At 45.6% G+C, this 21936-nt stretch overlaps 1 protein-coding gene across 4 annotated transcripts in view; it reads right to left on the reverse strand.

Annotated features, from left to right (window-relative positions):
* STOX2 (storkhead box 2) overlaps positions 1-21936 on the reverse strand; it is a 196520-nt gene that overhangs the window by 99024 nt on the left and 75560 nt on the right. The window contains exon 1 of one of the 4 annotated variants that reach the window (XM_018041961.1): positions 6552-8511. The exons of the other annotated variants lie outside the window; for them this stretch is intronic. Within the exon in view, the coding sequence (XP_017897450.1) occupies positions 6552-6717 (166 nt within the window). The 5' untranslated portion in view covers positions 6718-8511. Of the gene's footprint in view, positions 1-6551; positions 8512-21936 lie in introns of those variants that run through there. 4 annotated transcript variants of the gene reach the window in all.

Here is a 21936-nt window from a genome sequence, read left to right on the forward strand (position 1 = left end):
CTTGTTGGATCATTGTTTTTTACTGAGATAGTGATATAATAATAATTGTAAAGGGGGTCAGGAAAACAACTATCAAATGAAACCCATCATTTCATATGAAGTTAAAAATGCTTCTCTTTTCATCCATTTAAATATAAAAGTGGGTAGAGTTCAACAGAACCATTACATAAATAAAAGCACAGATGGTATGCGGACATGATTTATAAGTTCTCAAGGGTGGTGTGCTAATGCCTAGCAGCGTTGGGAAACACTGCTCTGGGGTGGTCCCTCAACACACTACTGCCTGATCAGTCTGCCCCCTCCACCACCTTCCAGCTGGTCTCCTAGCCTCCCAACTCTCATCTCTTCCATCTACACTGCCAGCCACGCCCAGACACCTCTTCCTAAGACGCTCCTTTCACTGTTTCTCTCCCAAATTCACAAATCTAATTTCTGCCCCATAAATTCTAAATCTCACCTACCTGACCGAGCTACACATTATTTCTAGTTACACACCACAGCTACAGTATGGCAAATTTCACACTGATGTGCTCCTTGCCAGCTGCATGCCTTGGTTCATACTGCTTCTACAACGCGCTGCCCCCCCCCCAGTTCTGCTCCTCCTCTGTCTCTTCAACTCTTACCCAGTCCTTCAACAAGCAAGGAAATCCCCGCTCCAGGCATCTCTTCTCTAAAGTCCTGTTCCACTTACACCAGCCATATTAACCACCCCGCTTAACTCATGATTATGTTCCAGTATTTACTGCTTTCGAATGGTTGACTCAGAGCTGGTCCTACCAACCACAACAGGAGGTCCTTGAAGAGTAGAATCTTCGTGAGTACAAAAGGATGACTCACATTAGGAATTCAAGATTTCTCTTCAACGAACAAACTTTTGTAAAGAGAAGCCATGTTTTATTCATTTGTCCAATAAACAATTCCAGAGTCCCTGAAATATGCCAAGCTCTATGGCTGGTGCAAACACATAATACCAAGACTGAGGAATTCACTGGCTAGCAAACCCGAGGTGCAATACAATGGAACCATTTTGCGGTAACACACGCATAAAACAAATGTCATGTGAGTGATGTGCTGTAGAAAGAGAGGGGCTATATGAGCTTGTTCTGGAAGGCTCAACAGCATTAGCTTTATACATTAGCTAAATATCAGACCTTTGAAGATGGAGAGCACATTCTCAGTGGAGTGACATAAATCGCAAAAGGCACACACAGCAACAAGATGCTGCCAAAGGTAGAGAGATTCCAGAACCTGAAACACAGGGTGGGTGGGGGAAGGAAAGGAAGGAGAAGCAGGGCAGGTCACGCCGTGATGAGCCTTGCTCTCAGACTTCATTCACAGGCACGAGAAACATCCAAAAGAACTGGAAAGGAATATGATCAGTTTTGCTTTAAGAGGGATTAAAAAAATAAAAAATAAAGTCCCTCTGGGGACACATGGAGCATGAATTGGACATGGTCGGTTTAGAAGACATCCTAATAGAACAGAAGAAGATTCAAACAACTGAGAGGAAGGGGGAGGGGCAGATTTTAGAACTATTTAGGCGGCAGAAATCAATGGGATGTTCTGGCCAACTGGTTGTGCATTCCGATGTCAAATAAAAATAGTCTGGAGATTAACTACTTAAGGAAAAGTTTACTATCTACTAAAAAAAAAATTACCCACGTCATTTCTCTCTCATGTAACTGGTGAGGGCTACACTATAGAGTCTATAGTCTAAATTCTTACAAAATGCAAGAACCTCTACTCTAAACCTGACGTATCAGGCCTCATGCAGTTTCTATGGCTGATCTACAAAACCTGTCCTAGTTGCTAAAGTCGGCACGTGTTCCCACCAGCAAGGGTCCAGCCAGACTTTATTCCTTGGTTCTGTCTGCACTCAGCATAAAGAGTAAACCAGTGTCTGAACTGCCCTAACTCTCTGGGGTATAGAGAATTTAAGCCACAATCGCTCTGTCTTTATACAATATACTCATATTCCTTTTTTCAAATAAAAACGTTCACAAGAGTGTAAAAGATATTGAAATACCAAGAGAGGTGACCTTTTGCAACCACATTCATGTTCTCCTGGGAAATAAAGAATAAAGTCATTCACCACCAAGTGTAATATTCCTCACTTCCACAGGCCTGATGCAAGGAGTCAACACAGGTAGTTTCAAATTAAAACACAGTTGGAGCAGCAAGGCTGGAAATAGATCTCCGCAAAGAGGGAATAGGAGGCAACAGGATGCTGTTTATGAAAACTCCAAATGATCAGAACGTGCCAGGGCTTCGTCCCTCATCCCCTCTACTCCCATCGGTCTGGTCACCAGGACAAGCCCTAACGCAGTCACTTAATGGAACACCTGGGGATGACAGGAAATAAGACTCGGTCGTCAAAAGAGCACTCTTCCCACACACCCCAGGTACGGAAGCGCATGACTCCAATAAGAAGAAAGGGCAAAGGTTATTTCTAACAATTTCTGTGTTAAGTGCTCAGAAATCCTGGCCTTGCTCAATACAGAGCCTCCACGGAGCCAAATCCTGTGATGGAAACGTGGGCCAGGAGGGCCCATTACAGACAGGAGAGGTCCTGTTACCCACCAGGGACACAGCTGCTTTGGGGCAGGCCCAGATTAGAACCCTGGGTGCCCATCCTCCACTCCCAGAAAACTCTCACATCTCTCAAAATAACAGAACATAAGGAACTGGGACACACCATCCACTGTGCCCCAGAATTAGTTTCTAAAAAATGAAAACTAATAAACTCATCAAGGTGGTGGCCTGGCCATTCCTCCCCGCTGATTCACATTAGTTAGATCAGCAGACGAAACTGACTTATATTTTCTTAAGATGTCAGTTTGGGGCTTCCTTTGCAAATCCTTTAAAACTCTCTGCCTTATTTTTCTTTCAAATGACAAGCATCCATTAAAAAGTACCATGACTTTGGGATGTCGAGTTCATAAAAGATACCTTTCATGCACGTGCACCATAGAACCTTTATGGTGGAAAAAAAAATTGCTTACCGATCTTTATCAATGAAATGTCCCCAAACTTGGTGGCATGTCACGTGCAATATAAAGAAGCAGCTACCCCTCTCCCGCCCCAGCAACCGGGGCAGGGGGAGAGGACAGGTAAGAAAGTTAAAGTCAGCCGCATTATTTGCATAAAAAGGTCACAGTTCACAAGGTCCTAACAAAGAAAGTTCTAACTCCTTCATTAACAAAGGTACGGTGCCTTGAAAATCATTTCATGAAGGTAGGTGAGCACGTTTCCATATACGAAGCCCTAAGGATTATATAGCTACTTCCCTCTTGGTGGGGAGTTTTACTTTTCTAAGTAATATTATAATTTCTAGTTTCAGAAACTGTGGAAGAATAACCCCACATTCATTTGACCTAACCCTTTTTCTTATTCAGATCATGGATGCATATTATTCATCTTGATTTGAACAAAAGGCAAGATTTTTCCCCTTCTGCCCAGAAACCACCTTTGGGAGATTAACATTCAAGATGAACAACGAACACATCTCATGGCCTGTGAACTTGCTGATTGCCAGGAGGCCTGTGAATTCTTAGGATTATTTTTGATTTGGTAGCATGAGTTGAGGGCTGAAATAGTCACATAAGGCACAGTCTTTAAAATTTAAAGTTTCAGAATTCTCTATCTAACCATCTGTTTGCAGGATCTCTTTAACTTTTAGATGTGTCTATTCTAACCTCATGAGCTTATTGTAGTTTATCCCGAAGGTACACGACAAAGTTAAGGCTAAATGTCAAGCCTATTGCTACAAATCACATTTCAAACTGGTAATTATGCATTAGTGAAGAAAAGACTGTTTGAAAAGGTGCTGTCTCATTAGAAAGCTATTATGGAATGCCTGTAATTCTGCCTTAAATAAACACATTTAAACTTGAAATACCTACTGTGTGACAATAGGCCAGACCAAAAAAAGAACTATTAAAACTTCTAAGGATCTTTCCTTTTCTAAAGGTAAAAAAAAAGTGATTTTTAAGGAATTTTTTTTGGATGGGGATTTCTAAAAATACCTCAACTGAAATTAAGTCATTTAGTGCTTCTCTGAAGAAGCTTATCTTGTCCTTTGAACTCAACAACAAAATCTCTTTTTACTGAGAAGTACGATAAACACTAGTAGCTATTATGCCAAATGACTGGACAAACAGAAGAAATATGAAAAGCCTCATTTGTTTCTAAGTTGCTTCATTTTCTATTTCATTTTTAAATGACAACGGCTCTGTTTGCACCCAGATTCACTAACTTGATACAAATGGATTTTCTTACATTTTTTAAGGGGAAGAGAACATCTCCCAAATAATCTCCAAGTGTCTCAATATACCACCTATTACTATCAACACTTATATTTGGAAAGGAAATTGATAAGCTACTTCCAATCTCCCCCAGAAAGGTGTGTATATAAGATTGCACCTACTCTCCCAGTGTTTATTGGAGGAGTTTGTTTAATAATTATTAGATCCTTCCATAAGCCTCAACCTCTTTTATTATATGCATTGGACAATAATCAAAACAAAGAATAACCACTTCCATCCTTGGACAAAACTATATTATACCCAACCCTGCAGCCCCATGAGAATCTAGCAAGGCTCTCTGCTTGAGGCAGGGGAGATTCCATGAAATGCTGAATGAATCACACAGCTCTTCTTCCCCCACCTTTGGGTTTTCTTTTCTCAACAGTAAGCTAATGTGAAATCTGCATAGACCTCCACCAGCCTGGAAGAGCTGATCCTTCAGTATTCCCTTAGGACCAGCTTACCATGTGCAGAGCAAGAAATGAAACAAGAGAATCAAAGAAAATGAAAAGCTTCTTCCTCAAGCCCTCAAAACTAGCTTGCAAAACTGGCAACAGCAGAGAAGTTCTTTAGCAAAGAAGGAAACGGTGATCATAATGACGCTATGCCAAGAGAGATAAGAATGGGCTCCATGGGGAATGCGCCTGAAAGCATTATAGAGTCTTGCAGGTCTGTGGAAGAAAAGAGGGCCACCTGCCCCTCTCCAGCCTCACACTTCGTATCAGTACTGATTCCTGAAGACCGGCAAAAAGAAAAGAGGGGGAACCATTCAGAGGGGAATGAAGACATTCAAGCCTCAAACATATGAAACCTGAGATTATCTGAACACCCAGAGCAGACATGGGTTTATGGACAGACGTGTTTTGAGGTTACATTTGGATTTAGCTGTATTTCAAAATTTACTGCCACCAGGCTGAAGAATAAAGCAACCACAGCAGTGATTGACTTCAATTACTGAAGCATAAACTGTAGTTGTCACTTCCTTTACAAATTTGGCTTTTCATGACCAGGAAAATCAAGGGAGCCTTATTGCCAAAACAGTACATCCTTATGTCACCAGATTTTGCAATAAAAAAAACATGGTTATTTTATTTAGGTTTTCTACTCATGGAAGTGCAGTCACAAGACACTTTTAAAGCATGAAATACTGGGCCTAGGTTTAAAAAAAAAAAAAACAACTTGCTATTTTAGGAGAAAGATAGCAGAGCTACACTTTAAGTACCAACTGTAAGCTTAAAGCAATCTTCCCAGGATTTAGAATGGTCGGGTACAGGATGTGTTTTCAAATATCATCTCCGTTCTTCCATGACATTTTGTTTTGAAGAAAATGAATTCATTCAGAATGAAAACCAAATCAACCAAAATTGGTGTCTTACACATAGCTACATACAAGTGGTCAACAGTAAGAAGAAAACAAGGAGAAGAGTCTTACAGTCCTCCTCCTTCAGCATTTCGGGTATTTTATACCTGGGTTCCCAAGACACACAAGCAAAGCCATTCCACTGCATATCCAGAGGAAACTAACTGGCGCCTTCAGAAAGGCTTCTATGCGTTTTAAGACGAAACCCTTTCTGAAGCCTTCATCCTTATTTACTATCTTGTTTGTCCTTCCTGTCTGGCATGCAAACACAAGACACAGCCTCCATTCTTCCCATACAACCTAATTCAAAGCAACATATGTTAAATGCACGCAGAATCATGTGAGCATTCAATCCGCATACACACCATTACCCCACCGAATGCATTCAATGAGCCGCGACACAGCTCCCTGCGTGCAAGCAAGCCGACCAGCCTGACTGCAACCTCTCCCGACTCAAACCATTCAAAACTGTGCATGGAACCTGTTCCCTTGTAAGAAAGAAGGGCTGTTTAAATACCCGGTAGGATATAATAACTGGCAACCGAGCGGGAGCGAGCCAGCCCGGTACTGAGGGCAACCGCGGACGCCGGCTCTTCCACAAGCCCAGGGAGGCTGGGCGCCCAGGCTGGCGGTCATTTATCTGTGCAGCCAAAACGCCTGGCGCGTCCCCCTCCCAGATTTTACCTAACTAACAGCTCTCCAACCCCATATTGAGAGGGCCTGCTGTGGATCTTGCGGAGGTACAAAATGGTGGATGGGAGCTAATTTTTTTTCCCCCCTGCGTTCCCTATAACTTATCTCATCCATCACCGCGCGTCCCCTCCCGGGGAAGGACCCGAGCACGCCCCGCGGCCCTGGCCCGCGGGGGCAGAAACGCGGTTACCAACCTGATGTCATGTAGCCCCGCGAAGCCTGGGGCGCGAAGGCCGCGGGGAAGCGCTTGTGCAGGCGGTAGTCCTTCTCGCTGCGGGACCTCATGCGGTCCGAGGCCCGGTCCGAGAAATCCGAGCTAGGCCAGGCGCGCCGCAAGGTTGTGCTCCGGGTCTTCTTCATGGTGGAGAGGGCGACCCGCCGCCCCCGATCCTCCGGGCCTCAGCGCCGGGGCGCAGCGCGCGGCTTCATCCGTCTACGGCGGGCACGACCCGGGAGGACTCTGCGCTCATTTTCCCAGCCCCTCCTCGTCGGCGTCTACACCGCCAGTGGCGGGTCCGGCCCTCCCCACGCCCCCACACACCCCCACGGCGAAGGCTCCGATTTTACACACGTCCCACAATGCATTACACTTCATTTGCAATCCGCCCGGCTTATAGCTTCCAGATTCCTAGGGGGAGAAAGGCACGTTAGGAGGCTCCCCGGCCAGGAGGAGGCGGGGAGCGGGGCGGGCGGGGTGGGGGCGCCGAGACTTGCAGCGTGGAAGCAATGGGAGCGCAGACAATGGCCCGATTCAGCGCTGGAGTGCTTAGCCAACTGTGAGCCCCCGGCACAAAAGCCCCAAACAAATGAGGAAGCCGGGGCCTCCGGTGTTGACCCGGGATCGGGCGCCCGGGAAGCCGGAGCGGGCGGCGGCAGACCCTCTTGGCACCGGGAGGCTCAGAGCGAGGCGTGGGGATGACAGCGTCCAAGTCGTGTCCCCCTGGGCCTACCGGCCGCGCGGCCCGCAGTCCCGGGCGCGGGCTGGCTCTGCCTCCCGTTCAGTCCTCGGGAGGCAGTCTTCATTCCAGAGGCTCGGGTGAGGGGGTGGGGGCCGCGTGTGCCCACGATCCGGGGCAGGCTCTGCAGTCAGCAGCTGCGCCAGGCCGGCTCCTGCCGAATCCACGAAGAGCCCGAGTCGTCCTCACGACTGCAGCGCCTCGTCGGTCTTCCTCCTTCCTTCCGAGGCTCGGGGTGGTGTGCGTGCGTGTGTGCGTGTGTGTGTGTGTGTGCGCGCGCGCGCCGACACGCATGTGCCCCCCCTACACATGCATGCTCCTACTTACTGGCCGTGGCGGCGACGGGAGCTATGGCCGCCAAGGATGCGGCATCTGCCAGTCGACACCTCGCACGGCGGCACCGCGGCTCCGCTGTCGCGAGCGCGCAGAAAGACTACTGATGGACCGGGAGCCGGGAAGGTGCCCGGCCTCCTGCTAATCGCCGAGCTGCATCAAGTTAGAGCACCGATCCTGTCTGGCTTCTCAATTTCCATGCAAAACACCCGGCGGCGGCGTTGGGAACTCGGCTGGGTGCCCCAGCCTGGAGTCCTCGCCTGGATATTTACATTTCTTGGAGGGTTAGCGCCTCCCCCTCGCAGAAAGGAAGAGAAACCGGTCAGTGGGAAAGGGGCGATCCGCGGTGCCCTGCCTGACCCCCACCTGCATCAACCCTGAAGGCAGCTAGAGCCGGGGGAAGAGGGCGCCAACCCGGAGCTCCTCAGACCTCCGCCAGCGCCCGGGCACCTGGTTCCACGCCGCCAGGAGAGCGCGGCGGAGGCGGCTCCGACTTGTCCTCTCTCTCCCTCGAGCCCCCGGGGTCAGTCACTCCCAGCCCGACAGCCTGCATTCAGGTCCACAGGCCCTCTGCACGGCTCAGCTCTGCACAGCTGTTTCTGGTCTAACCAACCAATCGCTCAAGGACAACAGTGCGCTCGGCGCGGGACGGGAGGAGGGGGCTACGCGCCGCCCCGGCCGGGGCGCGAGGCCGGGGGCGCGGGGGTCACGCCGAGTCGCAGGCGCGCGGGCACATTGCGGCGAACCCCGACCGCGCGGCCCCGCGGCCGTTTCCCCAGCAACCCTGACCTTCTCCTTCGGGTTTCCAAAAAACGCCTAGGTGTTGTAAACAACAAAAATAAAGCCGATTTTTCTAACGCCTTTGCGCCTTTTTCCGTGAGTAACGATGCAACGTTCAAAATAGTATTTTATGCTGTTTTTTCATCTTCGCAGGTGCCAAGGTACAGAGACCGGGATATGAAATTATGAGGCCATGATCAGGCTGATACCGCAAAAAAAAAAAAAAAAAAAAAAAAAACAGCCTCTCCCCCGCAAAGAAAAAAAAGCCACCAAGACCTAAATGGTTAAGAATCAGGAGTCTTGGCACAATTCGGTGCTTTTCCAAGGCATTAATTTGGGGCTGGGGTGGGGGAGGGGGCAAGGTTCTTGGAGAACGACACAGAAGAGGGCGGAGCTTAAGCCACCAACATGATAGAATCTAGAACTTCCATTCAGCATCTCTGGGCTGCCCTCTGTAACCTGGGGCTAGGGTTACTCATATGCCTCTCTCGGGAAACTAGGGTAAACAAACAAATAGAAATCACTAAGCAGCCTATAGAACGTGTATTTACACTAATCAAGATTTATTACCAACCCTACACCAATTAGCTAATGTTCAGTGACATTTTTTAAAAGTTAGAAAAGGACAGTTCCCCAAAAGGCATGCTAAAATGTCTTCTTTACTGTAAGAGGACGGCTAAGGACAGAAAGCCTCCAGCTTTAGAAGCTATAGAAGACTGTGTAAAGAACCATAAAGGTAATAAAAATAATTGTATTAATGGATGCATGAGATACTGACATTTAGATATCTCAATCCAATTCAACAAACAATTACTCTACCTCCCATGAGCCAAAAGTGGTTCTATGAATGATTATAATAGTTGTGGCTGAAGGCTAGTGGTGACTGTGACAGCTGTGAGCTTCCCAAGTGGCTCAGTGGTAAAGAATCCTCCTGCCAGTTCAGGAGATGCAGGAGACCTGGGTTAGATCCCTGGGTGGGGAGAGTCCCCTGGGGGAGGAAATGGCAACCCATTCCAGTATTCTTGCCTGGGAAATCCCATGGACAGAGGAGCCTGGTGGGCCACAGTCCATGGGGTCACAATTGTGTGACTGAGCATGCACACACACATTGCAACTGTGATACTTATTCATTCAACAAATTATTACTGACTATCTGGTATATGCTGTGATGGGTGCTGACCAAACAGAACACCACACATGGCCCCATGTAACTTAAGGTCTTAAGTAGTAAGCAAATAAATACACAGATTGTGTTGAGGTCTACAAAGAAGAATCACCTCTATGAAAAAATGACGGTTAACCTGAGACCTACAGGAGGTGGAGTCATCCAAGCAAAGAGTGGGGGGAATGATGTTTCAGAAAGTGGGAACAGTGGATACGAAGGCCCTGAGGCAGGAAAGCATCTCGGTTTCCGTGGGCAGATGTGAAAGAAGGCCAGTGTGGCTGGAATTGGAGTATAAGAGGAACGCACATGATGAGGTCATGGATGAGGCTAAGAGCCCGATCATGCAAGGGCTTGCAGGGCATATTAAGGGTTTTGTATTCTATTGTAGTAAGTGAGCCAATGAAGGGTTTTAAGCAAAGAAGCAATGATAGTTCTAAAATTTCTATATAAAGAGGGCTTAGAAGAGGGAATTTGCTTAGGGAAGGGGTCATCCAGGGCTCTTCTGGAGGGTTTGATTTGAATTTGAATCACACGACTTAAAACTGAAAAACTGATTCATTGTTGATATGAAGGAATGAGGGTGGGTTGATAGGTATTTTGGGAGGAGAGTTACAGTTCCACTCAGCCACCTCTGAATGCTGGCCTTTGCAGAGCAGTGATATCACCCAGTGTCCATACACAAGAGAATGTTCTCGGAGCCAAAGCCAAATAGCCAGACACAGAAGAACCAGGCAGTAAATAGAGTGGCTTAGCTGAATCAAATCAGTAAAGCATGAGAGATTGGGGCTGTCAAGAAATTATCCATCCAAAGTAAGTGGCAACATCAAAAGAAGTTATGAAGACTTGAATCTAGCAAACAACATCTTGTGAAACCAAAGCCACCATGTAAAGGTGGAGTCCCATTACTAGAGCCATGGTTAAAATCAGACTCGGTGTGTGGATCCATCCTCAAAGATTCACTCTGGTCATTCACAGCTTCTAGGTCTCTAGTCCTAGTTTCAAATCTCTCAACCTACTTGAGACAATCAAGTATCTAGGTCATGACCTGTTCATTAAGTAAGCTCAACTGTGTAATCCCAGTTGTTCCTAGTAGGATGGTTTAGAATTAAATAGAGAAATGGTATAGCAAATCACTTTCACAGTATTTGTAATTTTTTAATCAGGCTTAAGAATCATTTGTACCTTTGGTATTTACATATCAGGTACATTAGTGACATTAATTAGACAAACATTTGCTTTGTGATTCTAATTCAAATGTATACAGTTGGCCCTGAAACAACCAGGTTAATTCAAGCATAATTTATAGCTGCCATCCCACTCATAGTTCTCAGATTTCATCAACCATGGACAGACCATATAGTATTTACTATTGAAAAATACCCACTTATAACTGGACCTGGATGGTTCAAACCTGTGTTGTTCAAGGGCCAACTCTGATTTTAGACTTGTAGGTTTAAGGTGAAAGTCAGAATTTTGACTTTGATATGCTCCTCATTTAAAACTTTGGTTTATTAGATTTACAAGAAGTAAATGAATTTAATAGTTTCAAGTATGTAAACTCCATGAAAGCAAGGGATACTTTTATTTTGTTCACTGCAGTTCATTGTTCTGCTTTGTTCATAGCTGTGCCCAGTGGCTCACAGTAACTGGCTCAGATGTGATGACTAAGGAAGCCTGATTAAGTACTCTGAAAGATCTGGTATGAAGTCTTTTATAATTGTGTTTTAATTGTTGAGTAAAGGGACTTTAGTCTTTAGTTTGAGTTGATCAAGTGTTTTTCAAAGGCCCACTGAGAGTTACAGTTTTTATTTGATCATCTTTAAAATACCAAATGTACAAACAAATAATGTTGATTATAAAAACTGAAGGAAATTTTGGTTTTCCAAGTTATAACTCTATAAGGGAAAATTTGGTATTTTGAATCTGTATCTCTAGTACACTGAACATTCATTGAAGATCTAAATATCTATAAGTGATCTTTGCTGTACACCAAAAGTTCCCCTTTGGTATGGTAAGAGAGCTGAGTCTACAGAAAGGAAACGGATGCTTACATATTTATGTATGCTGTGACATGTGCATCGAACTTTGTGACTGAAATATTTGTTAAATAAAAATCAGAATTCTGGGGATTTCCCTGGAGGCCCAGTGGTTAAGTCTCTGCTTCCCTGATCAGGAAACTAGATTCCCACATGCCACACCTAAGAGTTCACAGGCCCCAGCTAGGACCCAACACAGCCAAACAAATAAATATTTTTTAAAAAATCAGGATTCTGAGTCTGATAGTCATTCATCTTTCTGCTGCTTCTTAAAATATAATTTGAAAAAGATATTAACAATCTGTGCTTAGTCAAAAGATATATACATATACACACCTTAAAATCGGGTGTTTGTATGGCTCAGCTTATGAACCTAAATGGAATATGGAAACAGTGTGTCCCAGGAGACTGAGGCTTTTTCCAAAGTTTTTGAGCTGGAAGACTGGGGAAATTTCTTATGCAATGCATTCAGTGTGTTCAGCCGCTCAAGCTGTGTCCAGCTCTTTGCAACCCCATGGATGGCAGCCCACCAGGTTCCACTGTCCATGGGACTTTTCAGGCAAGAATATTGGAGGGGCTTGCCATTTCCTTCTCCAGGGGATCTTCCTGACCCAAGGACTGAACCTGTGTCTCCTCCATTGGCAAGTGGATTCTTTACCAACGCACCACTTGGGAAGCCCAGGTGATATATGTCTATATTCATATATTCGTATGTATATATGTATGCACACTCATATGACCTGGGATATTTTGGCATCCAAAAACAGCTAATAAAGTGGACTACCATGTATTTACTAGATACATTTTGTGCTCCTTCACCCAGACCCCAAACTGCTAGCTTTAATGTTATCAGAAAGCTTGAGCATTTATTGTCTTTCTTAGAAGATGTTCTAGTCCTGTGCGGACCCACCTATATGGTTGCCAGCACGGTGATTACACTGCTGGCATTTAGGTTCACAGCTCGCAACAGATAATTTGCTCTGGGGAACACTTGTCCTGAGATATGTTAACAAATGTGACTTGAAAAGAAGTTTCCATTGTAAGTTCAGTGGTTGTTGTTGCTCAGTGGCTTTGCGACCCCTTTGCCAAAATCTACCAGATTCCTCTGTTCACGGGATTTTCCAGACAAGAATACTGGAGTGGGTTGCTGTCTCCCACTCCAGGGTATCTTCTTGGATCAGGGATCAAACCCGCGTTTCTTGGGCCTGGGGAAAGTCAGTCTTTGAGTTCTATTTGTTTCCATTGTGATGGTAATAATCTCTCTCTGAAAGTGAAGATCTGAGGTAAACCTATAAATGTACCCATTCACTGCTGGCAAGGAGAAGGCATCAAGAAAAAAACCGCCAATTTTACCATTAGTCAAGGCTATGGTTTTTCCAGTCGTCATGTATGTTCTTTACCACTGAGCCTCCAGGGAAGCCTCTTTTCTTCTATACGGAGAAGTAAACAAGGCTAAAAAGAACCCTAAGTTCAGAAGATGTGTTCAAGTTACAACATGCCTCCTGGACTTCTCAGAGCCTTTCATGTGCAAACACCCCTTGTAAATCTACAAAAAAAAAAAAAAAGCAAAATTGCTCATCAAGCTCTAACCGTAGGACCACTTGTTGCTGGAGCACCTTTTGGCAAACAGATCTAGACAGGTGGTAGGAGGTGATAAATCCATGGGGTGTCTAGGAGAAGTCCTAAGAATCATGAGACTGCACATATATTTCAGTCTTTCCATTCTTACCAAAATCTAAGCTGAATTTCTCTTAGTCTCTCTACTTAGGCGCATCATCACCTATAACCCACTTCCAACAGGGCTATATAGAATCACGGTGTCCAGTGAATTCTGCTCCCAAAGAAAGCAGTTGTTTGGGGATGCAAGAACTCACCAAGTAGAAGGAACTCAAGAGGGGCCTGAGTCTTTTGGAGAAAAGGGGCTGGAGCAGGTTGGCAGAATCCCAGCAACCATCTCTAGGCCAGACTAATGACAGTCAAGAGTAACAGAGGCAGTGAGGTGTGGTGATGCCAAGGAGACATGTCTTTGTTGGGGGCCTGGGGAAAGTCAGTCTTTGAGTTCTATTTGTTTCCATTGTGATGGTAATAATCTCTCTCTTAAAGTGAAGATCTGAGGTAAACCTATAAATGTACCCATTCACTGCTGGCAAGGAGAAGGCATCAAGAAAAAAACAGCCAATTTTACCATTAGTCAAGGCTATGGTTTTTCCAGTCGTCATGTATGGATGTGAGAGTTGGACTATAAAGAAAGCTGAGTGCCGAAGAATTGATGCTTTTGAACTGTGGTGATGGAGAAGACTCTTGAGAGTCCCTTGGACTGCAACGAGATCCAACCAGTCCATCCTAAAGGAAATCAGTCCTGAATGTTCACTGGAAGGACTGATGTTGAAGCTGAAACTTCAATACTTTGGCCACCAATACTTTGATGTGAAGACCTGACTCATTTGAAAAGACCCTGATGCTGGGAAAGACTGCAGGCAGGAGGAGAAGGGGATGACAGAGGATGAGACAGTTCAATGGGCATGAGTTTGAGTAAACTCTGGGAGCTGGTGATGGACAGGGAAGCCTGGCTGTGCTGCAGTCCATGGGGTCACAAAGAGTCAGATATGACTGAGCGACAGAACTGAACTGATCCCTTTCTGGATTTTTTTGTTCAATCTATTAATTCTGCTCTGCATCAGATAACCAAACAAGCTGAATTCCAGGGGTAAACAGAGCTGCTACCAGCAAATAACAGAAACCGTGGGTGCTATTGAATTGGATAGCTATAATACAGAAGATCCACAAACTGGGTTCAGAAAAGAAAGAAGATACCCAGGCACAGCAGGTAAAGAATCCTCCTGCCAATGCAGGAGACACAGGAGATGCAGGTTCCATCCCTGGGTTGGGAACATCCCCTGGAGGAGGGCATGGCTATCCACTCCAGTATTCTTGCCCGGAGAATCCCATGGACAGAGGAGCCTGGCAGGCTACAGTCCATGGGGCCTCAAAGGAGTCGGATACAACTGAAGTATGTCACGGCATGGCACAGCGTTCCTATCAGAAGCCCAACAAATGCCTATGAATTTGTAAAGTGGATTCAGGGTTATAAAGAAAGATTATACATACTTTGTTTTCCCTCAGATCCACTATGTGTGTGTGTCTTAGTTACTCAGTCATGCCCGACTCTTTGAGCCCTCAATGGATTATGTCTTGAGGTCAGTGAGGCAAGATTTGTTATCATAATTAAAGATGAAAAAATGAAGACTTAATGGCAGTATGATTTGCCCCCAAGTCATACAGAGGTTGAAAAACCCAAATTCCTCTCTTGAGAATCCCAATCCAGGATTTTCCCTGACCCCATAATGATGAGTGTGGGCAGTTACTAGATTTGGAATTACTTGTTAATTGCTTTTGGTTAGTCCAAATGAAGTTCACAGAATTTTTTATATTGTCAGAATAGCCCTCCAATTTCTAAGTTATTAGTACGTTTTATGAATATATGTCAGAGAAGGCAATGGCACCCCACTCCAGCACCCCTGCCTGGAAAATCCCATGGACAGAGGAGCCTGGTGGGCTGCCGTCTATGGGGTCGCACAGAGTCGGACATGACTGAAGCGACTTAGCAGCAGCAGCAGCATGAATATTTGTGCATGTAGAAGAGAAGACACATTTCTTCGGACAACTCAAATGACACCCTTGACTGGTTTATATAGACTGTGCATGAGATTTATTTACTTATTACTTGCCTTTATTAATTTTTACTGGAGTACACTTGCTTTACAATGACGTGTTAGTTTCTACGGTACAGCAAAGTGAATCAGCTAAAAGTATACATATATAGCCTCTTTTTTGGATTTCCTTCCCTTTTAGGTCACCAAAGAGCATTGTTCCTGCACTCCACCATAGCAGCATGAGATTTAGACTTAAATCCACGCGCCTCCTTCAGACTAATCGATCTTGGATGTTTTCTTTCAATTCTGTTTGCATGTCACCACAGACCAGCTTCCCAAGTCAAATGGAAAACCACACTATAACACAGATGGATTTTAAAGGATGAATCTTTTTTCCAACAAATGAAATATAACTGACTTAGATGAGAGGCTAAGTATATCCTAAGTATGCAACAATTATGAGAACATACAATTTGCTTTCACATGTCATGACAGACTACTACAATCACCACCACAACCTGAGCAACTAAAGGGGAAAAGTTTGAGAAAGTGATTTTATGGACAAATGACCAAGTTTAAGAGCTTTCAGCAGTACCCATGAAATCAGAACAAAAGCTTCCTCCAGCTGTGCACAGCTGCAGGCTTCTGGGAGGTGGCTCACAGCTCTAGAAGGGAGAATGGAGAGGAGAGGGCTTGAATCATCCTGGAGGAACACAGTCTTCTCTGCTCCCCACTTAGAATTTTGCTAAGGCAAGGACTCCAAAATCACTGTGGACAATGACTACAGACATGAAATTAAAAGACGCTTGCTCCTTGGAAGAAAAGTTATGTCAAACTTGACAACATATTAAAAAGCAGAGATTACGTTGCCAACAAAGGTCCGTCTAGTCAAAGCTATGGTTTTTCCTGTAGTTGTGTACAGATGTGAGAGTTGGACCATAAAGAAGCCAGAGTGCCGAAGAACTGATGTTTCAGACTGTGGTGTTGGAGAAGACTCTTGAGAGTCCCTTGGACTGCAAGGAGATCAAACCAGTCAATCCTAAAGGAGATCAACCCTGAATATTCATTGGAAGGACAGAGGCTGAAGCTGAAGCTCCAATACTTTGATCACCTCATGTGAAGAGCTAACTCACTGGAAAAGACCCCGATGCTCGGAAAGACTGAAGGCAGGAGGAGAAGGGGGCAACAGAGGATGAGATGGTTGGATGGTATCACTGAGTCAATGGACATGAGTTTGAGCAAACTCCGGGAGATAGTGAAGGACAGGGAAGCCTGGGGTGTTGCAGTCCATGGGGTCACTCAGATGTGACTGAATGACTGAAAAACAACAACAACAAGGATTTCCCTGTAAGGATTTTGTTGAAGTGGAACAGGTTAGGAGCTAAAAGTGAATGGTCTGGAGCATCGGTCAGTGTCTAAATCCCAGCACCTCAACTTCCCAGCTGAGCAACCTCAGACATGCCCTGTCAACAGCTCTTCCTCTGGAACATGGGAGAAACCTAAGTGCCAATTTAATGGGGTTGTTCTGAGGATTCCATGATATATGTGCCTGACAATCAGCTAGCGCTCAGTAAATGTTAATTTAATTCATTGTAATTAACACCCTCTACCAGGTCCAGGGCTGAACACACCCATATCTTCTTTCTGCCACGTCAGGGGCCGCACCCCCTGGAAAGCTCAGGAAGTTCTTTACTGTGCCACGTTAAATCATTTAGGTCTTCTCTTTCTCTCTTCAAGACTTCTTTCATTCTTTTTTTTTTTTTTAACTTTACAATATTGTATTGGTTTTGCCACATATTAACATGAATCCGACTTCTTTCATTCTTTCAGTGATTACCCTGATATTTCAACAAGCATTCTTGGACTTGAAAAAAATCTAAGGATCACTACCTCTGTGTTCTCCCAAACAACACGAAGACCTGAGAACGATGCCACCCACCCTCTACAAACATCACTGGCCCCAGGTGACTGTCGACCAATGATTTGTTCCCTCCTTCCCTTCCTTCCTTCTTCCCTTCTTTCTTCCTCCTCCTCCTGCTTCTTTCCCCTCCCTCCCCATCTCTCTTTCTTTTATGGTTTTAAATAATCAAACCCCGTTGCAGCTTACCCTGTTTACCAGTCTCTTTGCTCAGTATGAAAAGGCCAGTTCCCCTGGGGGTGAGTTGCTAGTGGTACTGAAAGGTGAATGGAGCTGGATTTGTTTTTTATGAGACTGAAGAGCCAAAACATGCTATGAAATATTTCACCTGGAAATTTATAGTGATTTTTTTTAAAATCCGGGGAGACTTTTCAGAATATATGGTCTGCTACACTGCTGGAAATGGAATCAAACAGGTCACTTTTTCTTTTGTCTCTAAACAGAAAGCATGTCTTAATAATTATGAAATCTGAGGTTTTCAACTGGAGGGGTGGAGAAGGAGGATGAATCTAAAATTTGGGGGTGGGGGCATCTTTTTTCTGCCAGATGGGAGTGGGGATTTCACTTCTGGTACAGGAGAGCTGAAAGGAAGGAACTGGCACATCGCTATCAAAACTAGGAAGGCTTAAAGGAAGAGGCAGAAAAGGGGAGAGAAATTGACAGAGATTATTCCCGGGATATGGATCTTGGGCAAAGGGCCTGAAGTCACGAATGAATGGAAAGGAAGTGTGGGTAGAGAGAAGCAGAAGTGAGCTAGTGACCCTAGACTCAGGCTGAGCCCAACAGGTGCCCCTGCAGTGTCAGTCCCCAGCCGGGGCCCCCCGCCCAGTGCCAAGGTCCTCTGATTCCAAGTTGCTGCAATACTGGAAAAAAAGAAAGCTCACTTTCCACAAAGGCGCAGGCAGGTCCATCCAACTTTGCTAAACTAACGTTTTCATTTTTATTGTTCGCTCATTTGTAAGAATTAGTTTGCATCTGTTTGTTACAGCTGCCATAACAAAAAGCCACACGCTGAGCAGCTTCAGCCACAGAAACTCTCTCACAGTTCTGGAGAAGTGCACGATCAATGGATCGGAACATGGGCAGGGTGGGCTCCTTCTCGGGGCTGGGAGGCCAGCTGCTGGGGTGTGCTGGCCATCCTGCCCTTCCTTAGCTGCTGCTGCATCCCCCCTGTCTTCACTTGGCATTCCACCATGCATGTATCTCTGTGCTCAAATGTCACTGTTTTACAAGGACACCAATGACATCGGATTAGGGGCCACTCCACCTGAGGATGACCTCATCTCAACTATTTGCATCAGCAACAACTCTACCTCCAAATAAGGTCGTATTGGGGACTTCCTTGGCAGTCCAGTGGCTAAGACCCCGAGCTCCTAATGCAGGGGGGCCCAGGTTCAATCCCTGGTTGGGGAACTGGATCCAGCATGCCACAACTAAGATGCTCTGTATCCAAATAAATAACAAAAACACACAGTCATATTCTGGGGTCCCAGGGCTTAGAATGTCAACACAGGAATGGGGTGCTGCATGCTAAATCACTTCAGACATGTCCAACTCTTTGTGACCCAATGGACTGTAGCCAGCCAGGCTCCTCTGTCCATGGGATTCTCCAGGCAAAAATAGTGGAGTGAGTTGCCATACCCTCCTCCAAGGGATCTTCCCGACCCAGGGACTGAACCCACGTCTTTTATTTCTCCTGCATTGGCAGGTGGCTTCTATACCACTAGCGCCACCTGGGAAGCCCAAGGAACTGGGGGAGGGGACCCAATTCAACCTGTAAGAATGTTATTGATGACTATCCTTGAACTTCTGCAAACTCCTAAACCAAAGTTGAATTCATTAAGAAAATAAATAAACTAAGCAAGATGGCCCAATAATGCTTCAAGAACTTCCTTGGCAGCTTATGGAGGCAAACCTTCCCTTTAGAGTAAACCTGTGCAGATCACTCAGGCCGGAAAGAAGCCAACTTGTTTTTCCGAGCTTGAGAAGATGGGAGCATTTGCCCCCTCCCCTCGTCCGAAGCCTAGTGAGCCCACGGAACAAGGGGTCAAGCAGCCACCTCATGGCCATCTGCTTGATGGCAGGGTTCAAGCACTTTTCAAAAGAAGGAAGTGGGAGAATGGGGTGGGGAAAAGTAGCCCTTGAGATGTTTAACTCTCATTAACAGGAGCAAGAATCTGTCTCGTTCCAGTGCAGACTGTCTGACCCTCTAGCTCCTTCCTTGCCAAGCCCCAGGGCCCATAAATAAGCAAGTCACAATAAGACGTAACCACGGGGCTGGCATCGAGCAAGCAGGAGCGTGCATCCAGATCCCAACTAGGCTGCGCTGCCTCTGCCAGACCTCATGGGGGCCTCCAGGTCCAGGCTCCTTCAAGGCCAGGAGGAAGCCAACAGCACGGAGCCTCTGTGGACCTGGGACCCGGGTGGTACAATCAGAGGGCTGGAGGTGCAGAGACTGGAAGCCGCCTGCCTGGGTGAATCCCCTGGGCCACTAACTATCCCCACCATGTGACCACCTGAGTCTCGATTTTCTCAACTGGAAAATGAAGATGCTAGTAGAACTCTTAGGGCTGCTGTAAGATTCAAATCAACAAATCCACACGAGCTGCTCAGACAATGCCTGCTACGGAGATGTCACTGCAAATTTTCAGTTCAGTTCAGTCACTCAGTCGTGTCCGACTCTTTGCGACCCCATAATTCGCAGCACACCAGGCCTCCCTGTCCATCTCCAACTCCTGGAGTTCACTCAGACTCATGTCCATCAAGTCGGTGATGCCATCCAGCCATCTCACCCTCTGTCGTCCCCTTCTCCTCCCAGCATCAGGGTCTTTTCCAATGAGTCAACTCTTTGCATGAGGTGGCCAAAGTATTGGAGTTTTGGCTTCAGCATCAGTCCTTCCAATGAACACCCAGGACTGATCTCCTTTAGGATGGACTGGTTGGATCTCCTTGCAGTCCCAGAGACTCTCAAATGAGAGTCTTCTCCAACACCACAGTTCAAAAACATCAATTCTTCAGCGCTCAGCTTTCTTCACAGTCCAACTTTCACATCCATACATGACCACTGGAAAAACCATAGCCTTGACTAGACGGACCTTTGTTGACAAAGTAAAGTCTCTGCTTTTTAACATGCTATCTAGGTTGGTCATAACTTTCCTTCCAAGGAGTAGGCGTCTTTTAATTTCATGGCTGCAGTCACCATCTGCAGTGATTTTGAGGTCCAAAAAAATTAAGTCTGACACTGTTTCCACTGTTTCCCCATCTACAAATGTTAGCTTACTATTATTACTGCTTGGGGGGCATAGGCTAAGGGCGCGAAACTTGTTTGGAGCCTTGAATCCCCATTCTTTGAAAAATGAAGGTATCTCATGTGGATGGACCTAGAGACTGTCACACAGAGTGAAGTAAGAAAGAGAAGAACAAATACCGTATAATAGCACATATCCGTGGTATCTAGAAAAGTGGTATAATGATCTTATTTGCAAAGCAGGAACATACACAGACGTAGAGAACAAATATATGGACACCAAGGGGATAAAGGAAGGCTGGGATGAATTGGGGAATTGAAACTGACATATACACACCACCATGTATAAAATAGATAACTAATATGAACCTATTGTATAGCGCAGAGAACTCCACTCAATGCTCTATGGTGACCTAAATGGGAAGGAAATCCAAAAGAGAGGGGATTTATGTAAATGTATGGCTGATTCACTTTGTTGGTTCAGCAGAAACTAACAGAACATTGTAAAACAGCTATACTCCAAAAAAAATTAATTTAAAAATTAAGTTGTCTCAGAAATACAAGAAAAATGGAGCTCTCCAACACCCTATTTTTCTTCCGTGGTGAAGAATACGCTTGGGTCTAAATTGCCTCCATCTGCAGGTATTAGAAAGCTCCCAGATCTAACACTTCTTAGGTGCATCACCTTGACCAAAGTCCAAAAATCTCTAGGAGGCCATCATTTCCTCCAAGGTAAAATGGAGGAAATGGCTTTCTCCTACTGTTGTGTGAAGAATAAATATGAAGAAGTATGTAGCATGTTCAGCAAGGTAACTGCAGCACAACTCCTGCAGCCAAATGAATAAATAAGTAGTTTTTTAATGGATTTTTAAAGGAAGATGTCCTACAAATCCCATGAGTTACATGCGAAAAGTTGAATGAGCAGGACCCTGGGAGTGAGAGAGACACAGAGATGCTGCTCACCCACCGGGCTGGTGCATCTTTATTTTTTTACATCCTGTTCTGATTTCAGAAGCTGCGGCGTCTCCTCTTCCTGCCTCGGCACCACCAACACAGCAGAGATGAGGCAGCCGGCCCCACAAAGTCCCACAGATGTGGGAGAATCGCCGCATCTCAAGGCCAGGGTGGACGCAAGCAGGAGAGCATCATCGCAGGAGGCAGGGCTTCGGAGAGCCCAGTGGACCCCCCGAGTCACAGAAACAGCTGCTCCAGCTGTAGGATCTATCAGCGATGTAATCCTCCCTCTCTCTCTCTCTTCTCCTGAAACACTTGTGCTTCTTAGACCAGCCAAAACCAAAGGCAGAGAGAGAAGGTGAAACAAGCACACAACAACGGACACTAGGAAGGATGTGGAGCCAGGACTTCGTCCAAGTTTGGAAAGGTGGTAGGGGGATGGGAACGGGAGGGAAGACTTTAAGCAAATCCCCAGGTGTGCCTGCAGCCCCCATAAGCACATGACATAGGTGTATTATGTCCCCAAAGTGAGTGTGG

Source organism: Capra hircus, chromosome 27 (genome assembly GCF_001704415.2).
Source record: "Capra hircus breed San Clemente chromosome 27, ASM170441v1, whole genome shotgun sequence".
Lineage (NCBI taxonomy): Eukaryota > Metazoa > Chordata > Mammalia > Artiodactyla > Bovidae > Capra > Capra hircus.